The sequence below is a fragment of the Rana temporaria genome, chromosome 13 (genome assembly GCF_905171775.1).
Source record: "Rana temporaria chromosome 13, aRanTem1.1, whole genome shotgun sequence".
NCBI classification, from domain to species: domain Eukaryota; kingdom Metazoa; phylum Chordata; class Amphibia; order Anura; family Ranidae; genus Rana; species Rana temporaria.
Genome location: NC_053501.1, coordinates 3,915,754 through 3,940,349, shown reverse-complemented (window position 1 = coordinate 3,940,349; position 24,596 = coordinate 3,915,754). Strand labels below are relative to the sequence as shown.

The 24,596-nt window shown below is 47.6% G+C and overlaps 1 protein-coding gene across 6 annotated transcripts in view; it reads right to left on the bottom strand.

Annotated features, from left to right (window-relative positions):
- RCOR1 (REST corepressor 1) overlaps positions 1 to 17,617 on the bottom strand; it is a 48,567-nt gene extending 30,950 nt beyond the window's left edge. For 2 of the 6 annotated variants that reach the window (XM_040333024.1, XM_040333025.1), the window contains exons 1-2: positions 17,291 to 17,615; positions 17,104 to 17,184 (exon numbers count right to left, since the gene is read on the bottom strand). In XM_040333024.1, coding sequence (XP_040188958.1) covers positions 17,104 to 17,184; positions 17,291 to 17,438 — 229 coding nt within the window. In that variant the 5' untranslated portion in view covers positions 17,439 to 17,615. Of the gene's footprint in view, positions 1 to 17,103; positions 17,185 to 17,290 lie in introns of all 6 variants that reach the window. The other 4 variants (XM_040333028.1, XM_040333030.1, XM_040333027.1 and 1 more) reach the window with 3 other exon arrangements.
- Positions 17,618 to 24,596: the final 6,979 nt, after the last annotated feature.

Here is a 24,596-nt window from a genome sequence, read left to right as displayed (position 1 = left end):
GTATGTGTGTGTATTTATATATATATAAAAATGCAATTTGAATTATCTTTATTGAATTAACAGCACAAGGAAGCTAAAAATAATTTCATAGACCTTCCAGAGCACAGCAAGCATGTAATTGCATTCCTAAGAGCCGGTATTATCAGGATATTTGTGGGTGGTGAAAGCAGTTTCCTTCGGGAACAGATTACAATGCAGAGTTCCGTTATCTCACTGGCAATGCTGCTGCAATTCTGAGGACCGTCTGTGCTTTTGAAAAATGATTTTTTTTTTTTTTTTTTGTGAAGGAAATGATGCGTTTCAGTTCTCGTCAAAGATGCACCGACAGCCGTTAAGGGCTGCACTGACAGAGCACATGTCTCAGAGGAAGAGTCCCGGTTAAAAAAATAAAAATATAATAAAAAATATATAAAAATAAATAATGAGATAGAGAGATTATATATATATATATATATATATATATATATATATATATATATATATATATATACATATACACACACACACACACATACACACACCAGGCCCTAGGACACCCGCTGCTCCACCCAGCAAGAAGTTGCCCTTGTTGGCGAGAGTGCATCAGACCTCACTTCTGAATCCACACTGCTAACAGTATTATTGTGCGGCCTTTGCAACCACTTGCCGCTCATTTGTACATATTGCAACTGGGTCCTAGGGCCCTCATATTTTAGTTACTACTTTTTTACACAGTTAAACAGGTTCGCCTCCGCAGTTGACCCCCTTGGTCAACGTGGGAGATTTTCCCGCGGTTGGCTGCGACATTCGAGCCGATTGGTGTTCTCTCTATAGAATTCTCCTGACGAAGCGACTTAGTCGCAAAACTAGTTGAGACTCCGCTCTGCGTGACCTCCACTCTCACCGTGATCCTCCCTCCGGGGACTATTCTAGCTCGGTGACTTGTATGGCCGGTCTCTCTATATGTTTATAGTCTTGTATTGCTGTTTCGATGTATTTTGTGATTAGGTTTGTCTTTTTGATACCATGTTAATAAATTTATATATTTTTTTATATAATTACTCTGAGTTTACCCGCTCATACAGTACCCATATAGTCCTCTCGCCCCTTCCTTAAGTCCTAATTCTATTCTAAAGCGTCAGCTACAGTATGCATTTATTTTATTTTTTTCCGCTGTACTCACATGTTTAATCCGTTTCAGACTCCCTCGGGGAGTAGGCGTTCCTATCAAGAGGAGAACATGATTAACGGCCAGCTATGGCGCGTCACGCTTCCCGGAAATAGCCGAAATAGGACTTGGCTCTTCACGGCGCCTGCGCAGTCAGCTCCTAGTCTGTGCGTGTGCGCAGGCGCCATATAGCGCCGTGAAGAGCCGAGACCTACTCCAGCTATTTTCGGGAAGCGTGACGCGCCATAGCCGGCCGTCAATCATGTTACCCTCTTGAAAGGAACGCCTATTCCCCGCGGGTGTCTAAAACGAAACTATTGGATAACACTGAGTACAGCGCAAAAAAAAAATAAAAAAAATAAAGGCATACTGTAGCTGACGCTAGTATGCTGCATGGCATGGTAGTAGTTTTTTAGGGTGAACCTCCGCTTTAAGTCCCAATTCTATCTGATCTTTAGGATGATGGTACTACTATTTGTGAATCTGGCCCCATGTACTAAGAGGTTTCTATTTAAATATCTCTATATCTCTATATCTCTATATCTCTATATCTCTATATCTCTATATCTCTATATCTCTATATCTCTATATCTCTATATCTCTATATCTCTATATCTCTATATCTCTATATCTCTATATCTCTATATCTCTATATCTCTATATCTCTATATCTCTATACACACACACACACCAATAAAAAAAATAAAGTACTAAGCAAGCAGCATGTGTGTATAGAAATCTGAGTAAACGCAAGGTCATAAAATCCCTTCTTACAATAGAAAGGACAATCTGGAAAAAGACAGCTGTTAAAATAGGCCATCCTTATACAATAACTCGCGGTTTCCAACAGAAGTCAGGAAGAATATTAATGATTCTCAGACAGAAAGAGAAGGGAAAAAAAAAAAAGTTTGAATGACGCAGGAGATTCTGAGATTGCAAATTTTTCATTGTAACACTTGGCTGGGGCGCCCCCTGAAGGTCACGCATTTCACATTGCAGCCACATGACAGTTTTGGGCCTCATGTACACTCATGGACGTTTAGGAGCAGTCAATAGGAGCGCGTGATCGCTCGTTACAGAGCGAGAACCGGGAGCTGTGGGTGTAAACACACAGCTCCCGGTCCTGTCAGGGGGAGAAATGCCTGATCCCCCTGATCCATACAATGTATGAACAGCGATCAGTCATTTCCCCTAGTGAGTTCACCCCCCCCTTGAGTTAGAACACACCCAGAGAGTAATCAGTGCATTTTTATAGCACTGATCGCTATAAAAATGGCAATGGTCCCAAAAATGTGTCTTGTTGCAGTACCGATTTTTTTTTAAACAAAATAAAAAAACGCAGGTTGCCACCATTACTAGTAAAAAAAAATATTAATAAAAAATGCCATAAAACTACCCCCTATTTTGTAAACGCTATAATACACTTTTGCGCAAACCAAACGCTTGTTGCGATTTTTTTTAACGAAAAATATGTAGAAGAATACGTATCGGCCTAAACTGAGGAAAAAAAAAAATGTTATATATATTTTTGGGGGATATTTATTATAGCAAAAAGTAAAAAAATATTGAATTTTTTTAAAAATTGTCGCTCTATTTTTGTTTATAGCGCAAAAAATAAAAACCTCAGAGGTGATCAAATACCACCAAAAGAAAGCTTTATTTGTGGGGGAAAAAAAACAAAAAACTTCAATTTTGTTTGGGAGCCACGTCGCACAACCGCGCAATTGTCAGTTATGCTGCATTTACACCTGAGCGTCGGTCGCGCGTATTCATGCTTATTTGCGCGTTTGCATACAGCGTCGTCCGACGTTTTTGTACTTTGACATTTTTTATTTTAGCCAATAGGAAAAATGATCATCTTTTCATCACTTGTTGCTATGTTGGTAGATTTTTTTAATCTTCTGCCTGGGTGAAAAGTTCTATTGATTAAAGCGACGAAACGCCCGTAGTAAACGCTCGTTGTCGCGCTAGTCGCTTGAATCGAGCGTTTCCATTACTTTCTATGGGAAACGCTCAAAAACGACCAAACCGCCCGATACGCACGACAAAAAAGGGTCCAGAACTTGTTTGAGCTTCAGTCGTTCGGCGTTGGGCGTATCGGCGTGCCGATGTGAACCATCTCCATAGGGAATAATGTATTTTTCCCCCCTCTAGCGTATTTGAGCGTCGCGCTTCAGGCGACAAAACGCTCAGGTGTTAATGCAGCCTTAAAGCGACGCAGTGTCGAATCACAAAAAGTGCTCTGGTCTTTGACCAGCAATATGGTCCGGGGGTTAAGTGGTTAAGCACGGATGTGTGAAACGCGTTTGCTGATCCTTCATGGGTGGTGTGCGTTAGGCATGTCTATATTATTAATGGATGGTCTTCAATGAAGCAGCCGCTTTTACTCCCTGGAAGTGCTGCGGCTTCTCTATCTCCAGGGCCAAAATATGCGCTTTGCTGAAATGTATTTACCTATAAAAAATAAAAAAAATGCCCCTCCAGCACCACCTCTATTCGGGTTACATACATGCAATGGTCACTCCTGCCCCAGGCACTGCACTGTATGATTGGTACAAGGTGCATTCCTAGTCTCCAATACCAGGAAGTGGAGACACAGCAGGGAGCGGGTTCTCAGACGGCGCTGGAGGATCTTACGCTGTCAGCTATATAGGAACTGTAAGTAAATTTCCCCTGCAGAGATATTGTCAGCAGTCATTACCTGCATACAAAACCAGAGAGGCAAATTCTCCAAAAGCTTGCGACTTTCACTATAGTGCAACATTTAATTAGAATCATTTAACTGCAGACCATGCACAGAACTAGGGTGATATTTTCATCTCAAGTCCAAATAAAAAATAAAAAATTATTCACACCCAAGAAAAACCCGGCAGCTCCAACATACGCCACAGCTTGCCCAAACGGACAGAAGAAGCGACACGAGCAACGCTTAACATTTTCCTTCCCTCCTCTCTCTCAGGCCAACTGGCTCCGTCACAGAGAGATTTTTCCCAAGCAGCAAATCTCAGAGTGCAAAAGAAATTCTTGCAGCAGAAAATGTCACGATCCTCTACCGAGCGCCACACCACCGGGGGGGGGGCTGCCGTATCGGGGGACAGACTCGGCTCGTTTACCACCATCCCTGGAGCTCGTGTCAGTCAGGAAATTTCAGCAACACATCTAGGTGGAGGGACCAACATTAAAAAACTTGCTTAGATGATGCATCTTTTCTTTTCCAGTGTAAAGTCTGTCAGTATACTCTAACGCCATACTGGGGGCTTGCATTAACAAAATCTGAGAAACGCAGACAGCAAACCCAGATTTGGTGCAAAATCCACTTGGCAGCAGACATGTGCCTTAAAAATTAGTTCATCTGTTTGACTTCTGCAACACAATATCATTGATTTATACATATATAGAACAAGACGATGAATGGAAGGAAACCAGCACTTCATCATCAATTAAGGGGGGGGGGGGGGGGGGTCGTACAAATAAAAAATCATCCATGTGTTACTTAAACTACATGAATGGAATTAGCATGTAAAAGAACCTGAACAATAATATGCCTGCCGTCCGACACAAAGCTACTTTCTGAAGAGGAGATTCATAAAAAGACCAAATTCCCTTAACAGACAGATAGAGGGGGGGAAAAAAACACATAAAAAGAATTATATCGCTCGTATACACACAAATATATTTTTTTATTTTTTTTTAATATATATATATCGTATTTATTCGAGTATAACGCGCAAAATTTTATACCCCAAAAAAAGATCAAAGTTTGGGTGCGCGTTATACTCGAGGACTTTGTCCCCCCCCGCCGCCACAACGTTAATCACGCGGCGCGGGGGAACATTAGACAGCTTTCGTTTGAATAGCTGTTTTCCCTGCCACGCGTAGACACTCCCCCTTGGACGGATCTGTCCAATCGCGAGCAAGGGGGAGTGTCTATGCGTGGCAGGGAAAACAGCTGTTCAAACGAACGCTGTCTGTAATGTTCCCGCGCGCCGCACGCTCAGCCTATCAGCGGCCGCAGCAATGTCGCGGGCGCTGATAGGCTGAGCGCACTGTGAGTCACCGACCCCCAGGAAGTGGAAGAGACCGGGACGGCGATATCGGAACAACGGGGGATCGTAGGCAGGTAAGTGAAAGTTTATTTTGTATAGTTTTACAGCCCGGGCACAGCGGGGGTTAAAAGTTTTAGCTTAGAGAACTCCTTTTTAAAGGTAAGGGCACATGGCTGGACATACAGGGGGCATGGCTGGACATACAGGGGGCATGGCTGGACATACAGGGGGCATGGCTGGACATACAGGGGGCATGGCTGGACATAAATGATTTTTGGCAATTACAATGATTTTATACCGATTTTTAATTGAAAATTAGGGGTGCGCGTTATACACGGGTGCGCGTTATACTCGAATAAATACGATTATATATATATATATATATATATATATATATATATATATATATATATATATATATATATATATACACACATATATACACACACACACACACACACACACATATATATATATATTGGGGCTTGAGCCGATCAGAGCCAGAATATCGGCCTGGAAAAACCGTCAACCCCATAATTTTATCACAGACAGAGACACACAGGAGGACAGACAGACACACACAGACACACAGGAGGACAGACAGACACACACACAGGAGGACAGACAGACACACACACAGGAGGACAGACAGACACACACACACACACACACAGGAGGACAGACAGACACACACACACACACACACACACACACACACACAGGAGGACAGACAGACACACACACACACACACACAGGAGGACAGACAGACAGACACACACACACACACACACACACACAGGAGGACAGACAGACACACACACACACACACAGGAGGACAGACAGACACACACACACACAGGAGGACAGACAGACACACACACACACACAGGAGGACAGACAGACACACACACACACAGGAGGACAGACAGACACACACACACAGGAGGACAGACACACACACACACACACACAGGAGGACAGACACACACACACACACAGGAGGACAGACACACACACACAGGAGGACAGACACACACACACACACAGGAGGACAGACACACACACACACAGGAGGACAGACAGACACACACAGGAGGACAGACAGACACACACAGGAGGACAGACAGACACACACACACACAGGAGGACAGACAGACACACACACACAGGAGGACAGACAGACACACACACACAGGAGGACAGACAGACACACACACACACAGGAGGACAGACAGACACACACACACACAGGAGGACAGACAGACACACACACACACAGGAGGACAGACAGACACACACACAGGAGGACAGACAGACACACACACAGGAGGACAGACAGACACACACACACACACAGGAGGACAGACAGACACACACACACACACAGGAGGACAGACAGACACACACACACACAGGAGGACAGACAGACACACACACACACACAGGAGGACAGACAGACACACACACACACAGGAGGACAGACAGACACACACACAGGAGGACAGACAGACACACACACACACACAGGAGGACAGACAGACACACACACACACAGGAGGACAGACAGACACACACACAGGAGGACAGACAGACACACACACACACAGGAGGACAGACAGACACACACACACACAGGAGGACAGACAGACACACACACACACAGGAGGACAGACAGACACACACACACAGGAGGACAGACAGACACACACACACAGGAGGACAGACAGACACACACACACAGGAGGACAGACAGACACACACACACAGGAGGACAGACAGACACACACACACACAGGAGGACAGACAGACACACACACACACAGGAGGACAGACAGACACACACACACACAGGAGGACAGACAGACACACACACACAGGAGGACAGACAGACACACACACACAGGAGGACAGACAGACACACACACACAGGAGGACAGACAGACACACACACAGGAGGACAGACACACACACACAGGAGGACAGACAGACACACACACACACACACAGGAGGACAGACAGACAGACACACACACGTTGGGGGTTGAGCCGATTATCAGAGCCAGAATATCGGCCTGGAAAAACCATCAACCCCATAATTATATCACAGACAGACACGAGTAACCTGGTTTGAGAGCGTTTTGCAAGACAAGCAACTTTAATACATTTTGACTTGATATAAGAGTAGCGTCATGTCACAACTGAATATAAAATAGAAGAGAGGAGCCTCTAAGTGTAGCAATTTGGTTACATGTAATGAAGGTACAACATTTAGCAACTTATTTCTACACTTAGAGGCGCCTCTCTTCTCTTTTATACTTTGGAGCTCCTGCTGGATTTTGCTTCTAATCCCCTTGTGGAGGCTTCCATTTGTGGACGGACATTTTATGGTCACATTGCTATAATCTATTTATATGGACTATAAACTGAGGGACTTATGAATAAATGGTTGTGGAACAAATCATTTGAGTTTCTATTATTTCTTATGGGGAAATTTGCTTTGAATTACAAGCATGTTTCTGGAATGAATTACGCTCGTAATGTAAGGTTTTACTATAAAAATAAAGTGTGAAAAATGTATATATATATATAATCTTTTTTTTCTCAGAAAATAGGTGCAGGAACTCAACCACGACCCTGTTCAGATTTCACAAACAGTAGAAGGGTCTTAAAGGGGCATTAAATACCAGGATTGCATTACATACAGAGTGCAGAGTTCAAGTGGGTTGCACACAGAGTGCAGAGCTGCCACTTATAAAACACAGAAACCAGACTTCTGTGTTTACAAGTGATTGTGGTGAGCAGGCACCAAAGGGTCAGAGCCAGAGGTGGTGGAACCGAGTTCCCCCAAAAAAAAAGCCCTGTATGTGTAATATATATATATATATATATATATATATATATATATATATATATATATATATATATATATATATATATATATATATATATATATATATATATATATATATATTACATACACACACTGTATAGGTACACTCCCAACATAATTGTGTTTACAGTGATTTCTTCTCATATTACAGGCAGCGCATATCCTTTCTATATTTTTAGATTTGAATTAGTGTAAACTCAGGACTGATAGTATTATTTGTAAGTCGAACAAAAATAAAAGTACAAAATTAAATGAAGGCTACATAACGACCCCCCTGTGGAGCTCACTATATATTGTGGCGGGCGGGCGGGAGGTTAGTTTTCACAGAAGACAACGCTGGAGGAGTTCTTGGCATGGAGCTTCTACCATTTGCATAGCTGAGGAGTCGCTGTGCGGATGGGCGGCCATTGTGTGCACGTCACCTCATAGAACAGTGATGAAAGGGTGAGCCAATCATAGTAGAGGTAGATGTTTGCCAGAACACCAAGGATCAGCACAGAGTGGCGTCCACACGAGTAGTTTATTGCATGATCACAACACAAGAAATGTGCAACGTTTCAGAGTCACGCAGGACCCCTTCATCAGGCATGGGTCATGTGCGACTCCAAAACATCGCACTTTTCTTGTGTTGTGATTAGAGGTCGACCGATATATCGGCCGATATTTGGGCGTTGGAGAAATCGGCATCGGCCGATTTTTATCCAAATTTGGCCGATATTTAACATGGCCACTAGCGATGCCGCGGCTCCGGAGCTAGGTCGAAGCCACGGCCTTTCCTGATGCTGTGACCGCGGCGGCAATCCGCGAGTCACAGCATCAGGAAAGGCCGCGGCTTCGGCCTAGCTCCGGAGCCACGGCCATCTTGGTACACCCAGCGCGGCGGCCCTCCTCTCTGTTTACGCCCACAGAGGAGGAGGGGCATGCGCTCGTGGGACACACACCACTCTCTGGTGTCTGTACTATGGGGGGGGGGGTCTGTACTGAGGGTGGTGACACTTTTTTTTTGCGCCAGTGCTAATTAGTGCCACTTGCCTTCCAGTGCCATCTGCCAATGCCACCATCCAGTGCCAATTAGTGACACCTTCCATCCAGTGCCATCTGCCAATGCCACCATCCAGTGCCAATACCAGTGCCACCATCCAGTGCCAATACCAGTCCACCATCCAGTGCCAATACCAGTGCCAACTAAAGCCATCAGTGCCACCTGCCAATGCCAACCAGTGCCATCTGCCAGTGCCAACTATTGCCATCCAGTGCCAATTAGTGCCACGTGCCAGTCAGTGCCACTTGCCAGTGTCATCTGTTAGTGCCACATGCCAGTTGGTGCCATCTGCCAGTGCCAACCAGTGCCATCTGCCAATCAGTGCCACCTGCCAGTGTCAATTAGTGCCACCTGCCAATCAGTGCCATCTTTTAGTGCCATCCAGTGCAACCTGCCAGTGCCAATAAGTGTCACCTGCCAATCAGTGCCTTCTTCTAGTGCCATCTTCCAGTGCCAATTAGTGGCATCCAGTGCCACGAGCCAGTGCCACCAAAAAAATTAAAATAAAAAAATAAAATATCGGCATCATATATTGGCCATCGGCTGCCCCGATGTCTAAATATCGGCATCGGCCAGAGAAACCCCCCCCAAAAAAAAAAAATTGTAGCACCAGTCGCCTCTGGTGGTAGGGCATTCTGGGACGTATAGTTCCATGAACTGCAGAGCTGAGCTACCATCATCTACTGCAGTAATATGCAATTAGCGGACCTCCAGCTGTTGCAAAACTACAAGTCCCATCATGCCTCTGGGTGTCGTGCTTGTGGCTGTCATTGTCTTGCTATGCCTCATGGGATTTGTAGTTCTGCAACAGCTGGAGGTCCTCCAATTGCTTATCCCTGATCTACTGCATCCAATTACAACTGGCTTCAGTCGGGACGGCTTTGCAATAAAACAAAGCTCCTGCCCTCTAAGAACCCCCCCCCCCCCCCCCACCCAAAAATGTAATGGCATCTTGATAAACAATGCAATACGTACAGGAGGATATTTTGCTGAGAAAACCACCATGTGCTCCAGCAGGTCTAGGAAGCACATTTGCACAACACGTTTTTTCTAGGCTGCAATACTTTATATGAACACTAGGTGAACAGAGAGAAGTGGATTCCCTCTCCCCCTTTTCTATTCCTATTAATACCCAGCATAACCTTGCACTCAAGCAGCCAATCCAGAACTGAACGGCCCTGGACGGCTCCCTGCTAGACTACAGGCTTGTTCAGATTCTCCTCCAGCATCCTGTCTGGGGATAGATTCTGTGTGGCTTTTTTTTTTTTTTTTTAATGGTAAGTTCTCATAAATGGAGTTCCTGAAAAGCCCATGAAATAAAAAAAGAAGATTTTTAAGTGAACTGATGTACATGCAATTCATGTCCTCTCACCATTAATACAAGAATATCGCAGCGCAAAGGAAACACAAGGCCGAGCAAAATACACAAACTGATCCTTTAGGCTTCTCAGTACAGCTTTTTTTTTTTTACTGATCTAAAAATGCAGCCCATTGTTTACAATGTGTCCGTACACACAGGGGAGTAAACAAGTGTTGCGTATTCTTTAAAAAAGCGTTCTCGGTTAGTATTTTGCACCGCTGCGCGCATGAGCATAAATATAAATGTATTTTCATTAGGAAGGTATAGTGCGCTCGAATGTGTGCACACACAAATTATATATATATATATATATATATATATATATATATATATATATATATATATATATATATATATATATATATATATATATATATATAAATAATCACACACACACAATGCAAATACGCTCATAAATACAATAAACTGAAATTACATCCAAAAAAAGAAAAGCAGAAGCTCAAAACATCAGTAACATGTGCAATTAGTAGAAAATAAAATATGGACAGCCGCACTCCAAAAAAAACTTGATGGTTGTCTTTATTTTAAAAGGATAAATGCACTGCAAAAAATACAGGGATGAGCAGCTGACGCGTTTCGCACTATCAACTAGTGCTTAGTCATAGCTTCAGTAACATGTGCAAGAGGCCTTAGGAGTAGCTAAGAGGGAAGGGGGGGTCTCAAATGTGGCCCGCGACATCAAAGGGACACAGCCGTCCCTACGACATCCGCCTCCCAGGTCTCTCAGCCCGCCCCCATTACTGCCCCATAGCCCGCCCCAAAAGGGAAGAGAACTCTACACCCACCCTCTCCGCCCCACAAGGGAAGAGAACTTCCCTCCCCCCTGTTCTCCGCCCCACAAGGGAAGAGAACTTCCCTCCCCCCTGTTCTCCGCCCCACAAGGGAAGAGAACTTCCCTCCCCCCTGTTCTCTGCCCCGCAAGGGCAGAGAACTTCCCTCCCCCCTCTTCTCTGCCCCGCAAGGGCAGAGGAACTTCCCTCCCCCCTCTTCTCTGCCCCGCAAGGGCAGAGAACTTCCCTCCCCCCTGTTCTCCGCCCCACAAGGGAAGAGAACTTCCCTCCCCCCTGTTCTCCGCCCCACAAGGGAAGAGAACTTCCCTCCCCCCTGTTCTCCGCCCCACAAGGGAAGAGAACTTCCCTCCCCCCTGTTCTCCGCCCCACAAGGGAAGAGAACTTCCCTCCCCCCTGTTCTCCGCCCCACAAGGGAAGAGAACTTCCCTCCCCCCTGTTCTCCGCCCCACAAGGGAAGAGAACTTCCCTCCCCCCTGTTCTCCGCCCCACAAGGGAAGAGAACTTCCCTCCCCCCTGTTCTCCGCCCCACAAGGGAAGAGAACTTCCCTCCCCCCTGTTCTCCGCCCCACAAGGGAAGAGAACTTCCCTCCCCTTGTTCTCCGCCCCACAAGGGAAGAGAACTTCCCTCCCCCCTGTTCTCTGCCCCACAAGGGAAGAGAACTTCCCTCCCCCCTGTTCTCTGCCCCACAAGGGAAGAGAACTTCCCTCCCCCCTGTTCTCTGCCCCACAAGGGAAGAGAACTTCCCTCCCCCCTGTTCTCTGCCCCACAAGGGAGGAGAACTCCCCCCCCCCCTCTTCCTCCTTCCCCACAAGGGCAGAGAACTGCCCCCCCCTCTTCTTCCTGCCCAGGGGTAAAACAGTAAATAAGAAAATCTCACCACACTGCGGGTGCACAAAAAAAAAGAAAAAAAAAAAGAAAAGACACCTTGGTTAGTCCATTGATCTCCCCTGCTGAGCTGTTGTATTCTGACAGGGGGACGCCGCCCCCACCGCCAGACTTCTCCAATCAGCACGTTCTGCTATTGGCTGAGAGCGCCGATCGGGAGTCATTTGGCTGCTGGTTTTCCAGCATGCACATCCGACAGACCGACAGACACACAGGCAGAATGTTGGCCGGTATCCTTTGTACCGGGAAAGGTCTCCGGATATTCTACCCGTGTGTATGGAGGAGTAACCGGAACTGGTGTCCCGGGTGGAAAAGGTTACGCTCAAGCGGTTTCAGTGAAATCCAGAAAATTCTACATTTCACATCACTGACAGCGGACAACACTAGTGGGAAAACAAACACCAACATTTTTTTAAAATAAAGTAAAAAAAAAAAAAAAACAATTAAATTGACTGGCGTTCCAATCCTCTATTATTCTATCCAATCCCAAAAGAAGTGTCGGCTGTACCGGCACTTCAGAGGCTGTAGGTGCCGCAGATTCTTAATAGAAATCTTCTGATACTCTTCAGGAGGATGTGTGTTCAGCCAATAACATTACAGACTACAGGAGCCGTCATGGTGATACACAGAAGTGTGGATGACGATATTATTATTAGTGACAGTCATCGTCGGGCAGCAGGGGGCACTCTGCCATAATTACATGATCAGTAAGTGATCATACCTGCAGAGGGGGGGGGGGGGGGGGTCAGGGATGGACAATTACAAGCAATACTAATACTAGGAGGCAAAAAATGCATAGAAATGGCATCATAAACGCGCATGCAGAAACATCCAGAGGGAGATTGTGTGGTGTGAACTGCCACCAGAACAAATCAGGAGTTGTCACGTGACTTCCTATCACACGACAACGAGGGGGGGCACAGCAGTGTGAAGTGAGGCTCCTATCACACCACAATGGGGGGGCAGTGTGATGTGAGGCTCCCAACACACCACAATGGGGGGGGGGCAGTGTGAAGTGAGGCTCCTATCACACCACAATGGGGGGGCAGTGTGAAGTGAGGCTCCTATCACACCACAATGGGGGGGGCAGTGTGAAGTGAGGCTCCTATCACACCACAATGGGGGGGCAGTGTGAAGTGAGGCTCCCAACACACCACAATGGGGGGGCAGTGTGATGTGAGGCTCCCAACACACCACAATGGGGGGGGGACAGGACAGTGTGATGTGAGGCTCCCAACACACCACAATGGGGGGGGCAGTGTGAAGTGAGGCTCCTATCACACCACAATGGGGGGGCAGTGTGATGTGAGGCTCCCAACACACCACAATGGGGGGGGGCAGTGTGAAGTGAGGCTCCTATCACACCACAATGGGGGGGACAGGACAGGGTGATGTGAGGCTCCTATCACACCACAATGGGGGGGGGGAGTAGGGTGATGTGAGGCTCCTATCACACCACAATGGGGGGGGGGGGGCAGTGTGATGTGAGGCTCCTATCACACCACAATGGGGGGGCAGTGTGAAGTGAGGCTCCTATCACAGCACAATGGGGGGGGGGTGGACAGTGATGTGAGGCTCCTATCACACCACAATGGGGGGGCAGTGTGAAGTGAGGCTCCTATCACAGCACAATGGGGGGCAGTGTGAAGTGAGGCTCCTATCACACCACAATGGGGGGGCAGTGTGAAGTGAGGCTCCTATCACACCACAATGGGGGGCAGTGTGAAGTGAGGCTCCTATCACACCACAATGGGGGGGCAGTGTGAAGTGAGGCTCCTATCACACCACAATGGGGGGGCAGTGTGAAGTGAGGCTCCTATCACACCACAATGGGGGGGGCAGTGTGAAGTGAGGCTCCTATCACACCACAATGGGGGGGCAGTGTGAAGTGAGGCTCCTATCACACCACAATGGGGGGGCAGTGTGAAGTGAGGCTCCTATCACACCACAATGGGGGGGCAGTGTGAAGTGAGGCTCCTATCACACCACAATGGGGGGGCAGTGTGAAGTGAGGCTCCTATCACACCACAATGGGGGGGCAGTGTGATGTGAGGCTCCTGGAGGACGACAGTGAGAATGAATAATGAGAAGGGGGGGGGGGTAGGGATCAGTAGGGGAGGACAGTGAGGATGAATAGTAGGGGCAGAGTAGGGAGCGGTAGGGAGAAGCAGGAGAGGACAGTGAGGATGAGTAGTGAGTAGGAAGGGGGATCAGTGGGAGTTGGAATAGGGATCAGTAGAAGAGGATAGTAATGATCAGTAGGGGGGAAGTAGGGATCAGTAGTGGGGGACAGTAAGGATGATTGGTAGGGATTGGTAGTATCAGAGGACAGCGATTATGTAGATTGCAGTGTAGTACGGTGGTAGTATATAGTAGTACAATGCAGGCAGTACAGTGTGGGGATAGTATATATAGTAGTAGAGTTTCTCTCCCCTGTAGTAGAGAACAGAGGTGATCGCATATATAGTAGTAGTGTCGTCTCTCTCCCCTGTAGCAGTCATATAATAACGTGGTGTCTCTATAGAGTTCGAGGCTCCCATCCTCTCCCCTGTAGAGGTGTAGTGATAGTATATATAGCAGTGTCTCCCTCGCGGTGATCATATAATAACGTGGAGAGTTTGAGGCTCCCATTCTCTCCCCCTCCTCTCTCTCCCCTGTAGCAGTGTGGTGATAGTATATATAGTAGTGTGTCCCTCTCCCCTGTAGAGCGGTGATCATAAAACGTGGTGTCTCTATAGAGTTCGAGGCTCCCATCCTCTCCCCTGTAGTAGTGTCTCTCTCTCCCCTGTAGCAGTGTCTCTCTCTCGGCGATCATACAACGTGGTGTCTCTATAGAGTTCGAGGCTCCCACCCTCTCCCCTGTAGCAGTGTCTCTCTCTCCCCTGTAGCAGTGTCTCCCTCTCTCTCGGTGATCATACAACGTGGTGTCTCTATAGAGTTTGAGGCTCCCACCCTCTCCCCTGTAGCAGTGTCTCTCTCTCCCATGTAGCGGTGTAGTGATAGTATATAGCAGTCTCTCTCTCGGTGATCATATAATAACGTGGTGTCTCTATAGAGTTCGAGGCTCCCGTCATCTCCCCTGTAGCAGTGTCTCTGTAGAGTGGTGATCATACAATAACATGGTGTCTATAGAGTTCGAGGCTCCCATCCTCTCCCCTGTAGCAGTGTGGTGATAGTATATAGTAGTGAAGTCTCTCTCCCCTGTAGCGCGGTGATCATACAATAACGTGGAGAGTTCGAGGCTCCCATCCTCTCCCCTGTAGCAGTGTCTCTCTCTCTCGGTGATCATACAATAACGTGGTGTCTCTATAGAGTTCGAGGCTCCCATCCTCTCCCCTGTAGCAGTCATACAATAACGTGGTGTGTCTCTATAGAGTTCGAGGCTCCCATCCTCTCCCATGTAGCAGTGTCTCTCTCTCCCCTGTAGCAGTGTCTCTCTCTCTCTCCCCTGTAGCAGTGTCTCTCTCTCTCCCCTGTAGCAGTGTCTCTCTCTCTCCCCTGTAGCAGTGTCTCTCTCTCCCCTGTAGCGCGGCGATCATACAATAACGTGGTGTGTCTCTATAGAGTTCGAGGCTCCCTCTCTCTCCCCTGTAGCAGTGTCTCTCTCCCCTGTAGCGCGGTGATCATACAATAACGTGGAGAGTTCGAGGCTCCCATCCTCTCCCCTGTAGCAGTCATACAATAACGTGGTGTGTCTCTATAGAGTTCGAGGCTCCCATCCTCTCCCATGTAGCAGTGTCTCTCTCTCTCTCTCTCCCCTGTAGCAGTGTCTCTCTCTCTCCCCTGTAGCAGTGTCTCTCTCTCTCCCCTGTAGCAGTGTCTCTCTCTCTCCCCTGTAGCAGTGTCTCTCTCTCTCCCCTGTAGCAGTGTCTCTCTCTCTCTCCTGTAGCAGTGTCTCTCTCTCCCCTGTAGCGCGGCGATCATACAATAACGTGGTGTGTCTCCATAGAGTTCGAGGCTCCCACCCTCTCCCCTGTAGCAGTGTCTCTCTCTCGCGGCGATCATACAATAACGTGGTGTGTCTCTATAGAGTTCGAGGCTCCCTCTCTCTCCCCTGTAGCAGTGTCTCTCCCCTGTAGCGCGGTGATCATACAATAACGTGGTGTCTCTATAGAGTTCGAGGCTCCACCCTCTCCCCTGTAGCGGTGTCTCTCTCTCGCGGTGATCATACAATAACGTGGAGAGTTCGAGGCTCCCTTCCTCTCTCTCCCCTGTAGCAGTCATATAATAACGTGGTCTCTCTATAGAGTTCGAGGCTCCCATCCTCTCCCCTGTAGCAGTCATACAATAACGTGGTGTGTGTCTATAGAGTTCGAGGCTCCCATCCTCTCTCTCCCCTGTAGCGCGGTGATCATACAATAACGTGGAGAGTTCGAGGCTCCCTTCCTCTCTCTCCCCTGTAGCAGAGTAGTGATAGTATATATAGCAGTGTCTCTCTCGCGGTGATCATATAATAACGTGGTGTCTCTATAGAGTTCGAGGCTCCCATCCTCTCCCCTGTAGCAGTGTGTCTCTCTCCCCTGTAGCAGTGTCTCTCTCTCCCCTGTAGCGTGGTGATCATATAACGTGGTGTCTCTATAGAGTTCGAGGCTCCCATCCTCTCCCCTGTAGCAGTCATACAATAACGTGGTGTCTCTATAGAGTTCGAGGCTCCCATCCTCTCCCCTGTAGCAGTGTAGTGATAGTATATATAGCAGTGTCTCTCTCTCGGTGATCATATAATAACGTGGTGTCTCTATAGAGTTCGAGGCTCCCTTCCTCTCTCTCCCCTGTAGCAGTCATATAATAACGTGGTGTGTCTCTATAGAGTTCGAGGCTCCCACCCTCTCTCTCCCCTGTAGCAGTCATACAATAACGTGGTGTCTCTATAGAGTTCGAGGCTCCCACCCTCTCTCTCCCCTCCCCCTCCTCTCACTCACCGGGGTCGTAGTCCGGGACGCTCGCCTGGTATTGGGCTCCGACTCTCATGCCGCCTCCGCCTCCTCCTCCGCCGCCTCCTCCTGTGTGGGGGATAGAAGATGGGGGGGGGGGGGGTTAGATTCGGGGTTCTGTGTGGGGGAAGGGAGGAGAGTTCGAGGCTCTCACCCTCCTCCGCCTCGGACGTACCGTGCTCCTCATCGCTGGAAGACGTTCCGCTCGCCTCCTCCCACGAGTTGGCGCCGCTGTGGCCGTTGGGGGCCAAACTTTTGGTGGTGGTCCCGGTGGCCCGTCCTCTCCTCTTCCCGGACACCTCGGGGGCCCCCTTCTCTATCATGGCCGGTAATATGAAGGGAATGGGGGTGTGATGGGAAATGATGAGGGGGGTGGAGCCAGGAGCCCCGCCGCTTGTCGCCCGTTCCTTCCGCCCGGAGAACTTTCCTCACATCGCCGCCCGCACCGGACTCTCTCCTCAGCCACAGCGGCTGTGCTGCTTAGAGGGGGGAGGGGCGGTGGAAGGACAACCTAACCGGCTACCCGCTCACCCATTGGCCCGCCGGGAATTTTTGGAAAGCAGGCGCCTTTCCGATTGGTCGGCGGCCCCGTCACTCAAAAAAAAAACCACGACGCTTCCGCCGGCCTGGTTGGGTTGAGCCGCATCTCCTCAGTGTGGGGCTCCGAGGATCGCTCCGCCCCCTTTCATATCGCTCTCCTATACATTATTATGAGTGGGGGGGGGGGGAGAGGTTCTCCGGGGGGGGGGGGGGGTGAATGAAAGACGGGGGAGGGGAGGAGGGGGGCACTTCCCGGCTGTTCGGGGAGTTTGGAAGGAATAAAAGAAAGAATTGGAAGTGCGGGGGGGACTACTTTCCATCAGCGCGGCGGAGGGATACACAGAGATGACTTCTTTATCTCTTCATAGAATGAATAAGAACATTTATTAATGGATACAATGTATCAGGATTGGGGAGGGGCTTTATTTAAGGAGAAGGCGGGGATTATCAATGATATTAATTACCAATAATAAATCCTTAGTGTGTGACAGAGCCCCTCCCCCTCCTCTGTGTGTTGGGGGAGGGGAGAGGGGGGGTCATCATAGAGGACAACTTGTGGAATGGATGTCACACCATCTGCCCCCCCCCCTCCCCCAACCCCTTATATCACAATATATCTCACCCCACGTTTTTTCCTATTTGGCAAGTAACGTACTTCCTGTCTCGGGTGACAACACTTACCAAACTGTAACTATGAGGGAACAGTGTTGTCACCCCAAAGGTAACCTGAGCTACAAACTCCCCCTCCCCCATGTTTTGTTTTTGCTTTTCATTGTATTTTTTTATTCTTCCAGTAACACACTTCCTGTCCTGGGTGACAACACTTACCATACTGTATCTATGGGGGAACAACGTTGTCACCTGGGGTGATTTGGGTTACAAACACCCCCTCCCCCCATCTTTATTTATTAAAAAAATAAAATAAATTATGTTTTTTTTTTTATTCTTACAGTAACACACTTCCTGTGCTGGGTGACAACGCTTACCAAACCTTATCTATGAGGGAACAGTGTTGTCACCCCAGGCTACAAACACCCCCTCCCCCCATCCTTTGTTTTCTCTTTTTAATTTTAATATCTATTTGGCCAGTAACGTACTTCCTGTCCTGGGTGACAACACTTACCATACTGTGCCTATGAGGGAACAGTGTTGTCACCCCCAAAGGTAACCTGAGCTACAAACACCCCCTCCCCCCATCTTTTGTTTTCTCTTTTCATAGATTTTTTTTATTCTTCCAGTAACGTACTTCCTGTCCTGGGTGACAACACTTACCATACTGTTTCTATGGGGGAACAACGTTGTCACCCCAAAGGTAACCTGAGCTACAAACACCCCAGTCTTGTTTTCTCTTTTATTTTTAGTCTTCCAGTAACACACCTCCTGTCCTGGGTGACAACACTTATCACACCTTATCTATGGTAGAACACTGTTGTCACCCCAAAGGTCATCTGGGGTATAAACAAGCCCTCCCCCATCTTCCTGTCCTGAGTGACAACACTTACCACACCTTATCTATGAAGGAACTGTATTGAGTGTTGTCACCCGGGGTGATTTGGGCTACAAACACCCCATCCTTTGTTTTCTCTTTTTTTTTTTATTCCGCCAGTAACACACTTCCTGTCCTGGGTGACAACGCTTACCACGCCTTATCTATGAGGGAACAGCGTTGTCACCCCAAAGGTCATCTGAGCTATAATGAACCCCTCCCCCATCTTTTTTTTTTCACAAGAAATACCCCTCCCCCATCTTTAGTTGTTTTTCTTTCAGCCAGTAACACATTTCTTGTCCTGTTTGCTTTTTTTTTTTGGATGGCGGCAGGAGGGGACGTCTTTCTCCCTCCCGCCACTCGCCGGTGTTTCTCACGCTTACCTATTTTTTTATTTTTTAACCGGTGCTCCCAAGAAACGATCCGACGGTGCGGCCGGCTGGTCACAGAGGCGAACAGAGACCAAATCGTCTCTGATCTCCTCTATGACCTTGGAGGACCGGAGCGACGTCATGATGTCACTTCCTGTCTGGGGCGAACATACTTCTTTTTTTTTTTTTTTCTTAAGCAAAAGATCAAAAAAGTCTTTTTTTTTTTCTTTGCTATTTTGCTTTTAAAGGTAAAGGAGAGATTTTTTTTTTTTTACCCCAGATCTCTCCGTAAAGAGGACCTGTCATCCTCATTTCTATTACAGGGGGGCCCAGATTCTCAAAGGGCTTACGACGGCGCAACGCCATGTGCGCCGTCGTAAGTCCTAATCTGGGCCGTCGTATCTATGCGACTGATTCTTAGAATCAGTTACGCATAGATATCCATTAGATCCGACAGGCGTAAGGCTCTTACGTCGTCGGATCTTAAATGCAATTTTTTTTTTTCGCCGCTAGGTGTCGCGTCCGTCGTTTTCCCCCGTCGAGTATGCAAATTAGCAAAATACGCAAATTCCCGAACGTACGCGCGGTCGACGCAGTGAAGTTACGACGTTTACGTTAGATTTGCGACGCATAAAGTTGCCCCTGCTATATGAGGTATGAAGTATGGCCGTCGTTCCCGCGTCGAAATTTAAAAATTTACGTCGTTTGCGTAAGTCGTCCGTGAATGGGGCTGGACGCCATTTACGTTCACGTCGAAACCAATGACGTCCTTGCGACGTCATTTAGCGCAATGCACGTTGGGAAATTTTAGGGACGGCGCTTGCGCATTACGTTCGGCGCGGGAACGCGCTTAATTTAAATGCTCCACGCCCCCTACCCGGCTCATTTGAATTAGGCGGGCTTGCGCCGGAGGATTTACGCTACGCCGCCGCAACTTTACAGGCAAGTGCTTTGTGAATAAAGCACTTGCCTGTAAAACTTGTGGCGGCGTAACGTAAATGACATACGTTACGCCGCCGCAGTTTTACGCCGGATCTACGAGAATCTGGGCCGGGATGTTTAAATTACGTGTGATAGAAATAAAAGTGATAAAAAAAAAATAAAGGGACAGTGTAGAAAATCTAAATAAAAAAAGGGACAGTGTAAAACTAAATTTAAAAAATCATTTTAGAGTTGTGTTTTATGGGACAGTGTAAAAAAAAATGATATAAAAAAAATTACAGTGTAGAAAAAAAAAATATATATATATATAAAAAAATTAAAGGGACAGTGTAAAAATAAATATAAAAAAAATAATATTAGATTTGTTTTTATGGGACAGTGTAAAAAAAAAATTTTCATTATACATTTTTTTAAAGGGATAAAAAAAAAGAGAAAAAAATAATATAATTTTTTTTTTTTTAATGGGACAGTGTAAAAGATAAAAAAATATATATAAAAATAAATCCCTCCGTGTTCGCACGCAGAAGCGAATGCATACGTAAGTCGCACACACATATTCATCTATCTGGCCCCCCCCCCACCTAACTGTACATTTATTTTCTCCATCAGCCCATCCCCCATAGTTTTAACCTCTTGTATCTCTCGACCCTCCCTCTTTGAATGTAAGCTGTGCGGTTTTTATTTTTTGCGCTATAAACAAAAGAAAAGACACAATTTAAAAAAAAAAAAACACAATATCAAGGCCCTCTGATTCCTACTGTATTAAATTGTATTGTAAACACACCTTCCCCGTTCTTCCCTGTGGCGCTGTCATTGATCGTCTGTTCTCTGATATAGGGAAACACGATCACTGACGTCACATGTCCAGCCCCGCCCCCCTACAGTTAGAAACACATATGAGGTCACACTTAACCCCTTCAGCGCCCCCTAGTGGTTAACTCCTAAACTGCAATTGGCATTTTCACAGTAAACAATGCATTTTTATAGCACTTTTCGCTGTGAAAATGACAATGGTCCCAAAAATGTGTCAAAAGTGTCCGAAGTGTCCGCCATAATGTCGCAGTCACGAAAAAAAATTACTGATCGGCGCCATTAGTAGTAAAAAAAAAATTATTAATAAAAATGCATTAAAACTATCCCCTATTTTGTAAACGCTATAAATTTTGCGCAAACCAATCGATAAACGCTTATTGCGATTTGTTTTAACAAAAATAGGTAGAAGAATACGTATCGGCCTAAACTGAGGGAAAAAAATATATTTTTGGGGGATATTTATTATAGCAAAAAGTAAAAAAATATTGCATTTTTTTTTTCAAAATTGTCGCTCTATTTTTGTTTATAGCGCAAAAAATAAAAACCGCAGAGGTGATCAAATACCACCAAAAGAAAGCTCTATTTGTGGGGAAAAAAAGGACGCCATTTTTGTTTGGGAACAGTGGCGCACGACCACGCAATTAACAGTTAAAGAGACGCAGTGCCGAATCGCAAAAAATGCTCTGGTCAGGAAAGGGGCTAAATTCTTCCCGGGGCTGAAGTGGTTAATATTTCTTTTTCCACAAGGTAAGGGTTGGAGCAGACGGGGATTTCCATTGGAGAATAGAAATCCTATCAGCCTCCTGGAAGCCCGAAGATGAGCCAGGGAGCCCACCAAGCCGTGGCCGCGGAGCACAGCATCGCAGCTGCGCCATTTGTACAACCCCGAGCGGCGGCTGCTGCGTGTGGGTGTTCAAGCGAGGGGTTGGGGGAGGGGAGGTGAAACCCACAGCCTAATAAGCTGTTTTTTTTTATCCACCCCCCCTGGCCACATGTGTAAACGAACCTTAACCACTTAAGACCCGGACCATTATGCAGGTTAAGGACCCGGGCCAGTTTTTGCTCTGAGGAGGCATTGATAGGTGGCGCTGAGGAGGCATTGATAGGTGGCACTGAGGGGGCATTGATAGGTGGCGCTGAGGAGGCATTGATAGGTGGCGCTGAGGAGGCATTGATAGGTGGCGCTGAGGAGGCATTGATAGGTGGCGCTGAGGAGGCATTGATAGGTGGCACTGAGGAGGCATTGGTAGGTGGCGCTGAGGAGGCATTGATAGGTGGCACTGAGGAGACATTGATAGGTGGCACTGAGGAGGCATTGATGGGTGGCGCTGAGGAGGCATTGATAGGTGGCACTGAGGAGGCATTGATAGGTGGCGCTGATGAGGCATTGATAGGTGGCGCTGAGGAGGCATTGATAGGTGGCGCTGAGGAGGCATTGATAGGTGGCTCTGAGGAGGCATTGATAGGTGGCTCTGAGGAGGCATTGATAGGTGGCGCTGGGGAGGCATTGATAGGTGGCGCTGAAGAGGCATTGATAGGTGGCGCTGAGGAGGCATTGATAGGTGGCGCTGAGGAGGCATTGATAGGTGGCTCTGAGGAGGCATTGATGGGTGGCGCTGAGGAGGCATTGATGGGTGGCGCTGAGGAGGCATTGATAGGTGGCGCTGAGGAGGCATTGATGGGTGGCGCTGAGGAGGCATTGATAGGTGGCGCTGAGGAGGCATTGATAGGAGGCATTGATAGGTGGCTCTGAGGAGGCATTGATAGGTGGCGCTGAGGAGGCATTGATAGGTGGCTCTGAGGAGGCATTGATGGGTGGCGCTGGGGAGGCATTGATAGGTGGCGCTGAAGAGGCATTGATAGGTGGCGCTGAGGAGGCATTGATAGGTGGCGCTGAGGAGGCATTGATAGGTGGCTCTGAGGAGGCATTGATGGGTGGCGCTGAGGAGGCATTGATGGGTGGCGCTGAGGAGGCATTGATAGGTGGCGCTGAGGAGGCATTGATGGGTGGCGCTGAGGAGGCATTGATAGGTGGCGCTGAGGAGGCATTGATAGGAGGCATTGATAGGTGGCTCTGAGGAGGCATTGATAGGTGGCGCTGAGGAGGCATTGATAGGTGGCGCTGAGGAGGCATTGATAGGTGGCGCTGAGGAGGCATTGATAGGTGGCGCTGAGGAGGCATTGATAGGTGGCGCTGAGGAGGCATTGATAGGTGGCGCTGAGGAGGCATTGATAGGTGGCGCTGAGGAGGCATTGATAGGTGGCGCTGAGGAGGCATTGATAGGTGGCGCTGAGGAGGCATTGATAGGTGGCGCTGAGGAGGCATTGATAGGTGGCGCTGAGGAGGCATTGATAGGTGGCGCTGAGGAGGCATTGATAGGTGGCTCTGAGGAGGCATTGATAGGTGGCGCTGAGGAGGCATTGATAGGTGGCGCTGAGGAGGCATTGATAGGTGGCGCTGAGGAGGCATTGATAGGTGGCGCTGAGGAGGCATTGATAGGTGGCGCTGAGGAGGCATTGATAGGTGGCTCTGAGGAGGCATTGATAGGTGGCGCTGAGGAGGCATTGATAGGTGGCGCTGAGGAGGCATTGATGGGTGGCGCTGAGGAGGCATTGATAGGTGGCGCTGAGGAGGCATTGATAGGTGGCGCTGAGGAGGCATTGATAGGTGGCGCTGAGGAGGCATTGATAGGAGGCATTGATAGGTGGCTCTGAGGAGGCATTGATAGGTGGCGCTGAGGAGGCATTGATGGGTGGCGCTGAGGAGGCATTGATAGGTGGCGCTGAGGAGGCATTGATAGGTGGCACTGGGGAGGCATTGATAGGTGGCGCTGAGGAGGCATTGATAGGTGGCGCTGGCAGTTTAAAAAAGAAATGAAAAACAAAAAACAAAACATTTGTGTTTAGATATAAAAAAAATAATATAAATACCTTTTTTCCCTTTATTATAAGCGATCACATTCCCTCTGTTCTTAGCTACATACCGGTAAGAGCTAGGGGGATGAGAAACAGCGGGCTGTGCAAGAGGAGGGGGCACAGCTGAAAAACTGACCATGCTGTGCTCTCATTCCTAGTGTGGACAGTTTTGAATGGTAAAGCAAAGGAACTGGCAGGGATTTCACACAAAGGAAGCAATACAAAGAGAACAGGATATGTTGTTGTTGTTATACAAGTACATGGCACAGCAGACACGTATCAGGAATATGAAATGTTGGGTTTCCATATTCTTGTAGGGGTAGTTCCACAAAGAAATTACGCCGGCGTATCTATTGATACGCCGCGTAATTTCAAAATTCCCGCGTCGTATCATTGTTTTGAATCCTCAAAAC